Raw genomic sequence first — 14,949 nt, 5'->3', positions numbered from 1 at the left:
AGATTTCTTGAATTTTCAAGAAATTTTTAGAATCCTTAGAATTCCTTTTAGAATTTTGGTGTGCACTACTAGCACTGTGTAGAATTTTATAAAACGTTTATAAATTTTTCTAGAATTTTTTTAAGAATATAGATATTTTAGAATTTTTTTAGATTTCTTGAATTTTCAAGAAATTTTTAGAATTTTTTTCCGAACACACTTGCACAGACAATTATTTCATACAATTTTGAGAACTTTTTGGATTTTTTTTAGAATTTTTTGAATTCCTTAGAATTCCTTTTAGAATTTTGGTGTGCACTACTAGCACTGTGTAGAAGTTTATAAAACTGTTTAAAATGTTCCTAAAATTTTCTAGAATTTATAGATATTTTAGAATTTTTTTAGATTTCTGGAATTTTCAAGAAATGTTTAGAATTTTTTTCCGAACACACATGCACACACAATTATTTTATACAATTTTGAGCATTTTTTTGTATTTTTTAGAATTTTTTGAATTCCTTCGAATTCCTTTTAGAATTTTGGTGTGCACTACTAGCACTGTGTAGAATTTTATAAAACTTTTTAAAGTGTTTATAAATTTTTCTAGAATTTTTTTAGAATATACAGAAATTTTAGAATCTTTTTGGATTAATTGAATTTTCCTGAAATTTTGAGAATTTTTTCCGAACAGACATGCACACACAATTATTTCATACAATTTTGAGAATTTTTTAGAATTTTTTGAATTCCATATTTCATATTTATTTATTTCCCGTTCAGATTACATTAGTAATATAGGGTCGTCAGGAGGGTAAATCGTATACAAACAATAATTAGTGACAAACGTAACATACATACAGTGTGTCCTCGGATGGACTGAACAAGAGGGAAAAAAATTTTAATTTTAACTTTACGCAAAAATGTCATTCTTTATAAAAATGTTTGCTTGCCTCAAAACCACCTATTCTGAAATAAAAATCTAGATATTCCTTTTAGCAGCTGAGAAAATTACAAAAAACGCAAAATCTACAGCGGAAATTTTGCTAAGTTGCATGTTTTTGATTAAATCAGACTATCATTGTATCTTCCATGGCAAAAAATCATGGAAGCGATAAATTCTGTCAATGAAGGTACGATCCACAATGTTTATAAAGAATTAGTATGTAGAGCTGAAAAGTGTGTAGAGGTTAGAGGATATCACACTGAATAAAATAAAATGTTTCTCTTAAGCTCTAAGGTGTCTTTTTTTAACTTGATTTGCTTTTCAGGTTGCCATGGAAGATACAATGATAGTCTGATTTAATCAAAAACATGCAACTTAGCAAAATTTCCGCTGTAGATTTTGCGTTTTTTGTAATTTTCTCAGCTGCTAAAAGGAATATCTAGATTTTTATTTCAGAATAGGTGGTTTTGAGGCAAGCAAACATTTTTATAAAGAATGACATTTTTGCGTAAAGTTAAAATTAAAAATTTTTTCCCTCTTGCTCAGTCCATCCGGGGACACACTGTATATATAAGTATACAAAACATTTAAACACATTACTTAGAATTCCTTTTAGAATTTTAGTGTGCACTACTAGCACTGTGTAGAATTTTATAAAAAATTTTAAAACGTTTCTAAAATTTTCTAGAATTTTGTTTAGAATCTATAGATATTTTAGAATTGTTTTAGATTTCTTGAATTTTCAAGACATTTTTAAATTTTTTTTCCAAACAGACATGCACAGAATTTTTTTGAATTTTTTTAGAATTTTTATAATTCCTTAGAATTTCTTTTAGAATTTTGGTGTGCATAACATTTTAAAGTGGTTTACCCTCAGATAACAAACAGGCCCAGGTGCATAAATATTGCACCAAAACAAATAGTTACTTTTCCTTTTTGTTTACTTTAGGTATTATTGTACATAAGTTGATAAGAGCATTGAATTTAGATAGTTATAAATTCAATGATAAGAGTATCAGATACTGTTGATTAATTGACAAAACCACATTGCACCTCGCATTGCACCAAATGATCTTAATCGTTTGTTTTGGCCATACCTGACTGGGCTCTTGTTCTCACCCCGAGTGGTGAGTAATTGGTGGTAATTTACCCTGAAAATTACATACCCACGACTGCACTGCCCCCTATGTGTGAACACTCATTTTGCATTGAAAGCATAGGTCTAATTAATATGGCAGTCCACCATACTGTATTGTCTAAGTTATATAATGTGACTCAAACCTGTCACTATACATGGGAAAGCACTCACACCAACTGACCAACCCTAGAGAAAAATCTCTGTATTGGAGTACCGCAATAGTCACTATATTAGGGAGAACAGTGGGGGAAGTTTGAAATACCTACAGGTATTATTTTATGTAATATTATCAGAAAGAAATTGTCTAAACATTAAGTATATAAGCTGCAAAACGGTAGCACACAGGACCAACAACAACTTTTACCATTAGCAGAATGGATTTGGATCTCTTAACAAATATGCACGCCCACGCCATCTAGTACTTATCTTAGAAACTACTAGGTAACAAAATTTTCGTTGAATTTTCTTGGAGACTACTTCTCAAATTACAACTAAATGGTTAATGTTACGAAACACATAGGTAAATATGATTAAAACACATTACCATTACCTGAATATTCTGCATTGCAAGAGCTCTCGGGCACATAAGTAAAGCAGCCGTAGCAGACAGGTATTTCCCCGTATCGCCCCTAACCACGACCAAAGACAACAAGCAAGCACAAGCAATTGCAGTTAAGTGTGTCCCGTCGTTAGCAACCGAACTCTCCGGCCCGTGTAAAGTTGCCAAATCGAGCAGTAGCTCGAACAACGAATCGATCACATCCGACGGCTCGGCTTTTAAACCTTCCGGCATCTGCCCTTGCAAGACGTCCAAAAGCGCCGACAAAGCTTTCGTGCACAGTCCCGGATGACTAGTCCTACTCTCCTTGATTAATTCGAACACGGAACGTAAGCCGAGCCCGACAATCTTCGAGACACGTACGGGGATGTAAGTCGAACTACTCTGAGAGTTATCTTCGGTATCTGTGTCAATTTCGCTCTGATCTTGCACCGGGTTACTGCAGCTGCTCTGCAAATACTCCTGACTGGCCTGTCGCATCCAACGCTCCAATACGGCGAGTCGAACGGATGCAAACATCGCGAACGCAGAAGCGTTGCCAGGTAGTTCGAGTTCGGGTGGTATTTGGGACTCATAGTCGGTCATTAGGTCTAACTTATTCTTCTGCCGATACTTTATTTTGACACACTTGCGTTTGGACTTTTTCCACTCCTGCTTTCTACTGCAATTGAAGGTTAGAATTTGATTGCACTTTCTGAGGCTTACCGTTGACTGTCGGGCAAAATTCGGTACATTTCATGGAAAAGCGTACCGAAATCTTCCGGTTCGGGCAACATGTTTATTGTATCTTTAGTTAGAAACATTTTTACGTAGGGGAGAACGTACACATAAATAGTCAACTTGAATATTGATTTTTCAAGAGATGATTCACCCTTGGCGATGTAGCGGTTTTATATACGAATTTGTAATGTCAAAGCTACGTATTCTAGTGGAAGTGATAGGTCAAAATAAATAAATTAGGGCTCAACTGTGTAATTGTGTAAAAAAACCGGGAAAATGTTTAACTGTGTCCAAGGTTTAAGCCATAGACCAACAACAGTTGTGGTTTGAAATGTTAGCCAATGGAATTTGTTGCTTTCCCACCATTATAATTTAATTCAAAATTCAAGGTTTTTGGCGGTTTTTAGAATGTTGGAACTATAGTTTGACAGGAATCTCAATAGTCGCAGTAGATTCGACTTAAAAATCGATATCATTCAATCGAAATAATTAGCGTAATTTGGTGAAGTGATCAATAGGTATAGATCAATGAATATTTCACTCAACGCTATAGAGGTATATATAATTCTTTGAGAAATATATATAGTGTACCTATAACAGGGACCTCTTAAAAAACCTAGGTATAACATATATTACTCAAAGTTCAATTGAGAGGGTGGGGTGTGAGCCCCTTTTTGAAATTTATTGCTCGAATGTTGCAAATTACTGAGAATATTCTTACAATTGCCTTAGCGTAGGTACATAAATATATGCATAAACTACATTACTATTTCTCTATCCAGAGGCGCACTCAGAAAAAAATTCGGTGGGGGTTATTAAAATTATAATAAAACCAAAATGTAAACATAAATTATATTATTAATAAACAAAAGATTACACAGTGTTACACCTGGCCCGAGAATCAATTGTAATGTATTTAATCTGTGGTAATATGGACCATGATTCAGGATCATGGCTGCAAAAAAAGAGCCACCACGAATGAATCAAAATGCAAAATTTCAAAACATAGTGACTAATAGACTCCCACGCCCACTCAAAAATAAGGGCAAAAATAAATAAAATAAATAAATAAATAGTGGCAGGTACGTCTTAAAGGAATTAAATAAATCGTTCGCATTCCGCAAAGCGTATTTTTTTGAATGTGCTGATCGACAGATTGTAAAAGGATTAAATATTTTTGGTAAATAAGTGGTTAAGACCTAAATAAGATTTTTTGTTGGAGCATTCGTGAATTGGCTTTAATTTCCACTAAAAGCGAATGGCTAATAATTCACAAAGACTATGGCAAGTCTCTGTGGATTCGTCATTCGCTTTTAGTGGAAATTAGCTTAGCAAGTTGCGATTGGGAGCGTTTCAATTGTGTCTAGCAAAATTCTTTAACAAAAGTCTCGTCATGCACCATACATATTTAAATAACATTATTTTCAAGTTTATCAAAAAAATCAATTAGTGCTTAATTTCGAGGGGTGTTTTAATCCCCAAAAACCTTCCTATGGGTGCGCCACTGTCTCTATTTATTTATATTCGCAGGCGAGCAACTATGAGTTCAGAGCCGTTTCTCTTATAGGTCCTTGTTTAGTCCAAGTTGCTTCACCCCAATCTTCACCCTTTCGTTCTAGATAACTGTCAAAAGGAGCTGATGTTTGTCTCAAATCATCAAGCTTACGAAAATACTATGCGATCAAAAATGAGTTGCTGTCGCTGTCGAGTCACCTTTGGAATTTTTGTTTACATGGTAAATCGTACCTAACTTGAACTTCCAAAGGCGACTCGACAGTAACTCATTTTTGATAGCCCGTACTATCTCGCGAAATAGAAGAATTGGAATAACGCGGTTTAGATACTATGATAGGGGTACGTGGGGTATTTATAACCAACCTATTATCAAAGAGTTATTATAATTATTATCACGGCGAGTGCATCACACTCTTAACCGCCCCCACCCCAACTCTCTTACTTCACCTCATTAAATTAAAAGCCTCCTTTGATTTTTTCCTCTGGAACTACCTATTTGAAAATGTTCCACATGCCTATATAGACATGCAGTGACTTTTTGGTTTATTCGTTAAATGTGCCCTTTTATACAGGTCAGACGAGAGTCAACCACTTCACCGACTAGGTCTTCCTCGAAGAGTGCGGTGTCTTTTTCTAATCGTGTTTCTGTCTTTTCCAGGTTAACGGAAAGGCTATGGCTACTGCATCACCCATCCACCTGTCCAAGAGCTCTACTCTGCAGTCTGCATGAGCTCTTTTAGGGTATTGATGGCAAACATTACTTTACAATAATTTGGTGCGGTTTTATATTTTTCCTGTATGCGCTTATCTTCGAAGACTGCTCCATATAATAATGAATCTTATAATGAATGCAGTATAGGCAATTATATGCCTTTATATTGTTTATTAGCAATTTATATATTCACGAGGAAGTGTGCTGCTGCTCTGTATGCTTCGATTTAAATGTTCCTTGGAGAGGAGCACCGCGTGTGCAGTTTGTTTTTCAACTGCATATGTTTGCTGCTTTATCTCGTGGTCCGCTGGCGGACTGCGCGTAAGCTATACGAGAAGGGGCTCTCTAATTTGATGTTAGTCTGTATGAATTGTTTAATATTATATACCGGGACGGGAGTATAGCAGATACAGTTCGATGATTCGCTATATGCTGCTATCTTTCCCCGTGGGCCGCTTTCGGATGGTACGTAAATTATATGAGATTAGCATGTGCGATAATTAGACTTTAACATGAATACTAATCATTGAGTTAGAAAACTAATGGAGGGAATCAAATGCTTGGCCAGACGTAGACCACGGGAACCAAAAGTGGCCTCTAACTGTGATTAAAGTACCACACCACTTCCGTTATCATTAGCGTCTCACTTCAGTGGCGTAGAGATATAATTTTCTTTCCACTAATAGGAATAATAACAAAAAAAAACGTATAGGAGTAAAATACATGCTCGTGGTAAAGTAAACAAAATAGACAAGGATGGGAAAGTATGCAGATTTAATATAATCATTGATTACAAATCTAAATATACATCGATGTGTTCCATTAGTATAATTAAGGCCAGTTTACTATAGCCACTACAACTTGACAACTCCCATTAAATTCACTGTGTTGATCAATAGCTACAATTGATTGGTTGGTCTCAGGTTCATTACAAGTTTTGATAGTACCTACTGCATATGTGACGAGATATTTGATGAACATTTTCCGGTGCAACCTTTGGTCGGACACAGTCGTTGTGAGCACAAAAGTAAATTTCGAGAGCTGTTCTTGAGATATATTTACAAATGTTAGGTAACCATTTTGCTCGAAGTACTGGTTCATTTGGAAAACTAAGAAACATAAACAAGGTACCTACAACCTCTCCTACAACATGACAAATGACATGTCTTACCGATGAAAGGAAATGCCCTGTTTCTTCCCTTTATGAGAAATTTTGCATGATACGCAGCTAATCATTCTCAATTCACAAAATTGCGTGTGATAAAAACACTATGCGGCAGTTAGTTATTTATATAAACCAGAGCACAAACCGATCCGAAATTATTAGGTACTTTAAAATGGCAAATTTAATAAAATTTGAATTTGGTGGAAAACTGACAGTGACAGGACCCGCGTTTTCATGTGTCAAATAATGTCGGCCAAAATGTACCTTCACGGGAACCTATCCACGCGAAATGCCATCCATCATAAGTCGAATTGCTACCGAGATTCAGAATTGCCGCGAAATGCTCGTCGTATAGTTTTTCCCCTAGGGTTGCCAACTGTAGGTAAGTAGGTACATATGTCAAGTAAGTCAAGAAAGCAATGTCGGCTAACCCCTAAGATGATTACAAGCTTTCCATATGTGACTTCCCATAATATGCATTCTTCACACACACAGCATCATGTCTCAGAATAATGTTTGATACACGTCATACATGATACATCTATAGCACAGATCTAAGAGTGTTTAAATCTGTGATCTATAGGTACCAAATATACCTATCTTGGTACTACTCACATTTCTAAGTGCCTTCTTTACACTGACGTTTAGCCTCCACCACTACATCTCCTGTCCCAAAATGCTGCAATAATGGATCCGCTTGCCGTTGTTATGCTGTGGTTTAGATTAAACTTGTGATAGAGTGAAGATATCACTCCTGATGAGTGGCTGTTTTATTCACAAAATAGTGATAGTGTCGATATCATTTGCTTCACGGACGCACCATTACTTGAGCTTGTTACTTTAAGTTGACTAGCTTATAGGTGACCTTCCACATCTTTAATCTACTTCTTGCAGTTTCGAAATCTGTCTAGCACAATAGTTGCAAATCAGCTTTTCAATTTATCAACTACCTACTTCTACCAATTCACTGATGGCACTACCCAACCCAACGAATTCCAAAAGGTACCTATTTGCCCCACTGTAGGTACTAACAATTGTTCTGCATTCCTTACTGCAACTAAATTTTTGCGCGAATTGTGGCTTATAGACCCATATAATGCAGATGTTGAGACTTCAATTAACAAAATAGTCAAAATCTCAAAGTACCTTGGCTAATGACTGTAGTAGATTGAAGGTGTCAGAGCAGAATCCTCGACAAGCCACAGTGATTTGGATAATGAAGGGTCAGCACAAGTCAAGGAAAACAAAAAATTCAAGCAACATAATTAAGCTACTTTTTCCAAAGCCAGTGCTAATGAAGTGAAGTGATATTTGTTTTGCAGTGTAAGCTACCTACACATTTTTAGCTTTTGTTCTTAAGAAGCAAAAAATAACATTTAGCTGCAGAAAAAATTTGCTTATTATATTAAAACCAACTATACAGACATAATAAACTTTTATTTACATAAATCAATTCAGGTATAACAAACAATTATCATGTTAGCTTAGAATAAGTCTATTGGTGCAGTGCACCTAATTCTGCTTAGTTACGAGGTCTCTGCGAGTATCTTGTCTCCTTTAGCGACATACTGATGAAGCTCAAATAACGATAGAAATGTGTAGTCGACGTTTCCATACTGATTCTTTGTATCAATGAGAGCTGCATTCCATCCGGCGTTTCTGGCACCTTCATAATCTAACAAATATGAATCTCCAACATGAAGACATTCATCTGAAGATAACGACTTGATATTAGAACATTTCATTGCTGCTTCGAAAATTTCAGAATGTGGTTTCTCAACTCCAACATTGTACGAAGATACGATAAATTTAAAATAATGTCTAAGATGTGCATTTTCTAGAGTCTCGTCTAAACGAGGATCAAAGTTCGATATGACACCTAAAGTAAAACCTTTATGTTTCAAGTACGACAGTAAATCCAGAGCGCCTTTGCAATGCTTCCAGCACATAAAAGTCTTATAGTCATTTATTAAATTGGCTGAAATAGTGTCTAGCTTCTGGAAATCAATCGTCGGGTCGGATTGCTTAAACGTTTTTGTTATCAACTCTTTCCACCACCTTTCCCAGCCTAGGCCAGTCGTTAGTCCGTAGTTCGGGTGAGTCTTGGTCATGTCTTTGAAGTGGGTTCGGAAATTTTTGGACAGCTCGATGCCATCGCATTTAATATCATACTTAGTTGCAATGTCTGCATAATATTGACCAGGCGCCTTTCGGAAGGAGAGAAGCGTGTCAGTGATGTCGAAAGTGATCAACTTTAATTTGTGAATATGCCGCATTGGGGAGATTTTCTGTAACTAAGATATTGCTAATTAAATGAAGTGATCAGGCCAAGAACTTACATAAATATCAGATCATTTTAAATAACTTAAAGAAGCAGCTGATGAAAATGAGTCATTGAGGTTACCCAACTGTCATCTCCATTGTTTGTTTATTTGTTATTGTTTACGTTAAGATTTGACAAATCAAAGGTCAAAGAAGGACGACCTTGTATAAAGTCATGTTTACAAGAGCAAGCTGTTCGGAATGCTAAAGGAAAATGTACACGGTATATTGAGCTGAGCTATAGTTCGTTTCACCAATAATTTAACATTTCTCATTAGGTCATTAAGTAGCGGGAATTCCCACTCAGACATTTAAAACAATAGCACAATAGCCCCTATTTAACTAAAACTCAGCGGTTCTCAATAAAATTTTATTGTTTCAAACGCCAAATTGTAATTGGGGAAACTACTTGGAATGTGTCTACCTATTTAATTAATACCACGGTTATTGTCCTTAATGTCCTATCCATGCATTCCTTAAGGAACTACATTTTAAATATATCGATTATTAAGGAAATGGGCCGATTTATACGAGCGCACTACAATTTGGCGTTTGCAACATTAAATTTTTAGTTAAATGGGGGCTATTGTCCTATTGTTTTAAATGTCGCAGTGGGAATTCCCGCTACTTAACGACCTAATGAGTAATGTTCAATTATTGGAGAAACGAACTATATACAATATTTTTCTCCAGTGAGAAATAGATTTCTGAACTGCATCCTGAATCAATTCTGTGCTAATCCAATATAAGAAAGGGCAAAACCCGGTTTAGTGTTTCAAACTTCCGCTTGTGGAAGTTTGATGGAGTTTTCTTACTAAAATCATGAGCGCCCGCATTTATTTCAAAACGCAGAACAAACCGAAATAGACACAGCAAAAAGTACTTACAGAAGATAAATTACAGAGGACTAAAATTCCTACAAAAAAATCCACATATATGTCTATCTAACCGCCCCATATTGTTCTTTTCACTTTCTGCTTTTATCCTGTTGCGTTAAATTGTCCTTGTAGCTTCACTTTCTGAACTTCTTCTTTGGTTTGTTAGCCGCGATCAACTTTTTTTTAGCTTTCTCAAATTAATTCTGAGTATTTTGGTGGTCAAGATTGTATTGCTATACACTCTGGAAAAAGGACAGACGCAGGTCTTGAAGCGCGAACGTTACAGTAACAGTGAGTGCATTTGCTCCTCTGAAACGAATCCGGGTTAAGTTCTTTGGCTTTGCTTGAAAAAAGGTTTCTTCGCCATAGCTCAGATATCTGCCAGTCCGGAACCCAAGATCTTTGATTCATGACTTGATCTTTCGGATACTTGCCTCAGATGTTTCACCCTTCCTTCTTCAATTTTACGTAAATTAAATGGAGAAATGTTACTTTCGCTACTGCCCGTATTCACTTTTTTCGGATTCAGAATTCAAGCGCTTTATCAGGCTTAAGACCAACCCGCGAATCTACTTCATTTATTTAGGGATTTGATATGAAGAAACTGCATGAAATATAAATATTCGTTAATAATTATTAATAATATGCACGTGTTTTCTATTGCCATTTAATTAAAAATCAGTTTACCTGGGACCCTTGAAATAATCGTAGTCAAAAAATTTCCAAGATATTTTGGATCCTTACAATTTTTGGAATAGTAGATTGTTCGAAATCCTTCGAATGTTTGAGATAAACGCTATCCATAAGATCATTGGGATTTTTACCATCCTTGGATTCGTTGGAATGTTTATCATTTCTGAACTATTACCAAAGGGCACGTAGTCTTGGCTGTTACACTTGGAATACACCCGTGAGGTCGTCGTATGGATCCGAAGATCTCGTGGAAAAATTAGAGTTCCTGAAATTTCTGAAATTCTTAAGATCCTTTGCTACCCTTAGGATCCTCGACATCCTACAAGTTTTTGAGATCATTTATGAGAGTATTTTTCGTCCCTACAATTGTAGAACCTTTGTTTTCGTTTTTACCGCAAGGCAAAATCGTAATGTTCATCCCTAAATTCCTGGACATACTCTTGCTGTTTGGTAGCCTTTGGAAACGGTTTTGGAGGTGCATAACCTTTACTTACGTGGAATATTTGCAATGCTTTGGATCCTTTGTAATATTTGATATTGACGGCGCCCTTAAAGCCTTTGTAGCGTTTGGAGCTCTTGCAACCCTTAGATTTATTTGGATGTTTATTCTTATTTTATTCTAAGGGTTGTAATTTCTAAGGTGCAGGACATATTTCTGTTTTCTTGATCGAGTATGACTGAAAACAAGCAACCCTCTAACTTCGTATAAAATTACAACCCTCGGGGTGTTGAAATTACGGATTTTCTTAAATTCAATTTCCCTCTTGAGTACCAATTACCCATTGCACGGGATGTAAGTGTTAAGATACAGGAAGTATTTTACTTTTGTGATCGAGGTTGCAGCGGGATTTTTTTTGCATATAAGGGCGTTGAACCCCCCTTCTTGAAATAAAATTTTGCCTTTAGTTAGTAGTTAGTAAGGGAGGTATTATGGAGTAAGAAATGACCCCCCCCCCACTTTTTTGACGGAAATACATGATTTGTAACTTGTAACTTGGAGACTTGTTACAATGGTATAGTTTGTGTTATAGGCCCCTGGAATCCGAATCAAGGAAAGCGTGACGTGATGATGATGTCGGTTGGTCTGTCTGTCTGTGCTCCCATTTTCGGCTAAACGGCTTAACCCGCTGGAATCAAATTTCGTACAAATATTCCTAGAGAGTTATTCTTAGACAGAAGAGGGTGATAGTAGCCCCAGAAATTTGTTTAGTATCTCCAAATGACAAAAAAACGCTCTTTTGCACTTCCAAAAACATGGACTGTCAAATTTATCAATTACGTATGCTCGTGAAAGGTCCAAACAAAACAGTTTAATTTGTACAAGAAACCGAAAATTGAACAATACCTGTCTTAAAACAATGTTTCCTTCTTCCGCATACAAAATCGAATACCCCCCCCCCCTCTCCCCCTTAATTTCTTGATGATTAATGAACGCTTATAAAATAGCGGGCATCTTTATATATGCCAGTTCTGCATTTCCCACACTAACGAATGACCTCACGCTTATTCAATGGTTTGGAGTAGATAAAGTGAATGAAGATACCTGTTTTAGCTCTACTTACGTCTCTGGAACTCATGAAAACAATGCTCTACAGAAATTAAAAGTCGCAGAAAAGATAACCTTCAATTCCACCAAAAGCTTACAGATTTATTCTTAAAATTCCACTAGCCACATAATTTATTAGAAAAAAGGTCCCTTAAATTTACGATATCCTGTAATTTTCCTATGAAAGGTAAGATTCGAAACAGTAGATCCGAATTTAGAGCTACCGTTACAACTATGACTAAATACAAACATTAAAATTGCAACGTTTCGAGATTCTAAAATTACCTATAGTTCCTTTCGCCTTTAAATGACAGTTATCCAATGCGCGACTTGTAACTTTTTAAGGGTGCGCGAAACATTTTTGATTCTTTAATTGAGTATGATTAAAATGTCTTTAATTGGGTGTGAAATTCTGCAATGCTTATTGATTTCTTCTGATTTATGCATTTCATTTTTTTGAGCTTATTAAGTGCACGAATCACCGCTGGTAATGTGTGGAATTCTTGGAGTAGTTACATAGCGCGTCCTATTGAATTTGGCGCCACTTTCTTTTTGGCGGAAATCTAACCTTGTGGTTCAAATAAAGCTTTTTTGAACATTTTGTGGTATACAGTGCGTTAATTTTAACATTAAACAATAAACATACAAATCATTCAATTTGTAAATATACAAGTTTAGTACGTTAGTCGATATCCCCGACAATTATGCAACCCGCCTTACACATAAATTTAGCAGCAGATTCGACTTATTGACTATTTAATTACTCAATGCTATGAAACTGTCTTTAAAGTGGTTTTTCAGTTACTAGAATTTTTACTCATTTGCTGTGAATTGTCGCATTCAATACGGAGCTGTGTGAAATCAAGTTTTTTTTGGAATGTTCATTAATAATTAACAATTAACAAATTAACAATGTAGGTAAGATTGGTTGCATATCTTGAGGGGTATTTGAACTTAGGAGATTTGTATCTTCATAGTTAAAATTTACGCAGTTTGAGTGATAAAGGTCGAGCCTTATATAATTTAATTTATGAAATATGTAGATGATATTTGAGCGTTATCGGTAATAGAAGGTATTAATGTCGGAAAGTTTCACTTTCAAAATTTAATAATATTGAATTTTAAATAGCACATAAACTTCGAACAGTACCTGCCTATAGCATACATCTATGTAATAATTAGATCTGAGTGTTAAAGTTTCAAGCGCAGTCTGAATTCGGAATATTTACATAAATTTCAAGTTAAAGTTTTATTGGTTTAGTATCAATTTGGAAATGGAAGTGCTAAAACAATAATAGATAATAGGAAAACTTTCTGTCGATACGTGAACTAAAGAGGATGTAGTCGGCCGGATAAGGTATAAAAAAAGGTTAGGAGGTTGTTAGAGAGCGACTTCAATCTCTTTTGCGGTAGGGCGCCGATTGGATTGAAGTAATCAAAGCGCGGTTATCCAGAATAGCTGAAAACCAATCTAATAATTTTCCACTTCTATTTCTTCGCTCTTTTACGAGGCGTCTCGTATGTTTTATGTCGTTATCCTCGCCTTTCATCACTTATATCACAAAGACACTAGAAAATAAATAGCCATAAACGATATTCTTTATGATTTCGGGCTTTTACGACTACGTATATAATATTTTAGTCTCATCAGTAAAGTCGTTACCACCCTTAAGTAACAGCCAGCTAGTGACGCTCGCGCCTTTCGATCGTTTACCATCCTTTTATATCATCCAAGATTATTCATCACGCCGTCGCGTCGCTTCTATACGGCTAGAGATTAAATCGCAACTCTCAAACCAATCATAATTTACTCTTATAAATTAATGCCCGCAAAACCCTGGGCGGGTAAAGGTCAAACGTACACCATACAGCACTAGATTTATATTTATGAATTTGTCGGGGTGAACGTAAATGTAATTATCTCTTTTGATGTGTTGTCTAACTTATAAATGATGCGGACTGTGATGGAGATGAAAGTAAATTTTTTAGTAGCTCAAACTTCTTGGCAGAGATCATACCTTTTTAGTTCAATATTGAATTATGATCATTTCGTAGTATTCGTTTAATTAAAATAATGCCAGTAATAAAAATGATATGTCTTTATTCATTAGAGACGAAGTTCAGTCTGCTCTTCCACTTAACCTACTCCACTTCGATCAACGTTTTGAAAAAATAGCGTATCAGTACGCTCATTCTACTTTACAGATTGCAGCCAAATGGCTCTTTAGAGTCGAGATGGACTGCATCGAAAGACCGACTCCTGGTTTTTTAAAATCATTCGCGAGCAAATTTATATCTGCCATGAAATCCCATAAGTTAGATAGAAATAGTTGTATTGGAAAAGGTTGTGCGCCTCAGGAATGAGAGTGAATCAAAAATTAAATAATTAATTAAAATAACTCGGGGGGAAATGCGCGTTATGCCACGAGAGCGTTCACGCTGAGCGGCCCGATAAGTTAAGTCGACCATGGTAAGATCAAGTTTCAAGAAAGAAGTTAGGAACAAAAAATGCGTGAAGCTAGGTTTGGTAACTTTCAATTCAACGGATAAATACAGAAAAACAACTACGATAAATCAGAACGTGTAAAATGCTAAACACGGGAATCAAAGTTAAACGATCTTAAATAAAGTGTATGCTGTGCGAATTGGAAATTATTGCCAAATAGGAACACTAACGCGCGAAGAATAAAACTAAATTAGTGTAATATTAATTATATTTATTATTATATTAATTATATTATATATATATATATGTATATAATTATATGAATGGACAAAA

At 35.6% G+C, this 14,949-nt stretch overlaps 2 protein-coding genes across 3 annotated transcripts in view; both read right to left on the bottom strand.

Annotated features, from left to right (window-relative positions):
* LOC116174287 (E3 ubiquitin-protein ligase MYCBP2) overlaps nt 1-3,505 on the bottom strand; it is a 119,419-nt gene extending 115,914 nt beyond the window's left edge. Inside the window, 2 exon segments of the mRNA XM_031492181.1 lie at nt 2,611-3,280; nt 3,325-3,505. Of these exon segments, the coding sequence (XP_031348041.1) occupies nt 2,611-3,280; nt 3,325-3,422 (768 nt within the window). The 5' untranslated portion in view covers nt 3,423-3,505.
* Nucleotides 3,506-8,149: 4,644 nt separating this feature from the next.
* Nucleotides 8,150-9,220, bottom strand: LOC116173675 (rhythmically expressed gene 2 protein-like). Of its 2 annotated transcripts, none has more exons than XM_031491315.1 (2): nt 9,071-9,220; nt 8,150-9,025 (listed from the first exon to the last, which is right to left on the bottom strand). In XM_031491315.1, exon 2 carries the CDS (start codon nt 9,005-9,007, stop codon nt 8,258-8,260), a length of 750 nt encoding a protein of 249 aa, XP_031347175.1. In that variant the 5' UTR covers nt 9,008-9,025; nt 9,071-9,220; the 3' UTR covers nt 8,150-8,257. The 2 variants fall into 2 exon arrangements, with proteins under 2 accessions (XP_031347175.1, XP_031347176.1); XM_031491316.1 differs by having other exon boundaries at nt 8,150-9,019.
* Between the last annotated feature and the right edge of the window lie 5,729 nt (nt 9,221-14,949).

This window comes from Photinus pyralis, unplaced genomic scaffold, assembly GCF_008802855.1.
Source record: "Photinus pyralis isolate 1611_PpyrPB1 unplaced genomic scaffold, Ppyr1.3 Ppyr1.4_LG6, whole genome shotgun sequence".
Classification (NCBI taxonomy): domain Eukaryota; kingdom Metazoa; phylum Arthropoda; class Insecta; order Coleoptera; family Lampyridae; genus Photinus; species Photinus pyralis.
Note: the sequence above shows the minus strand (reverse complement) of the source record. Positions and strands in the feature narration are given on the sequence as shown.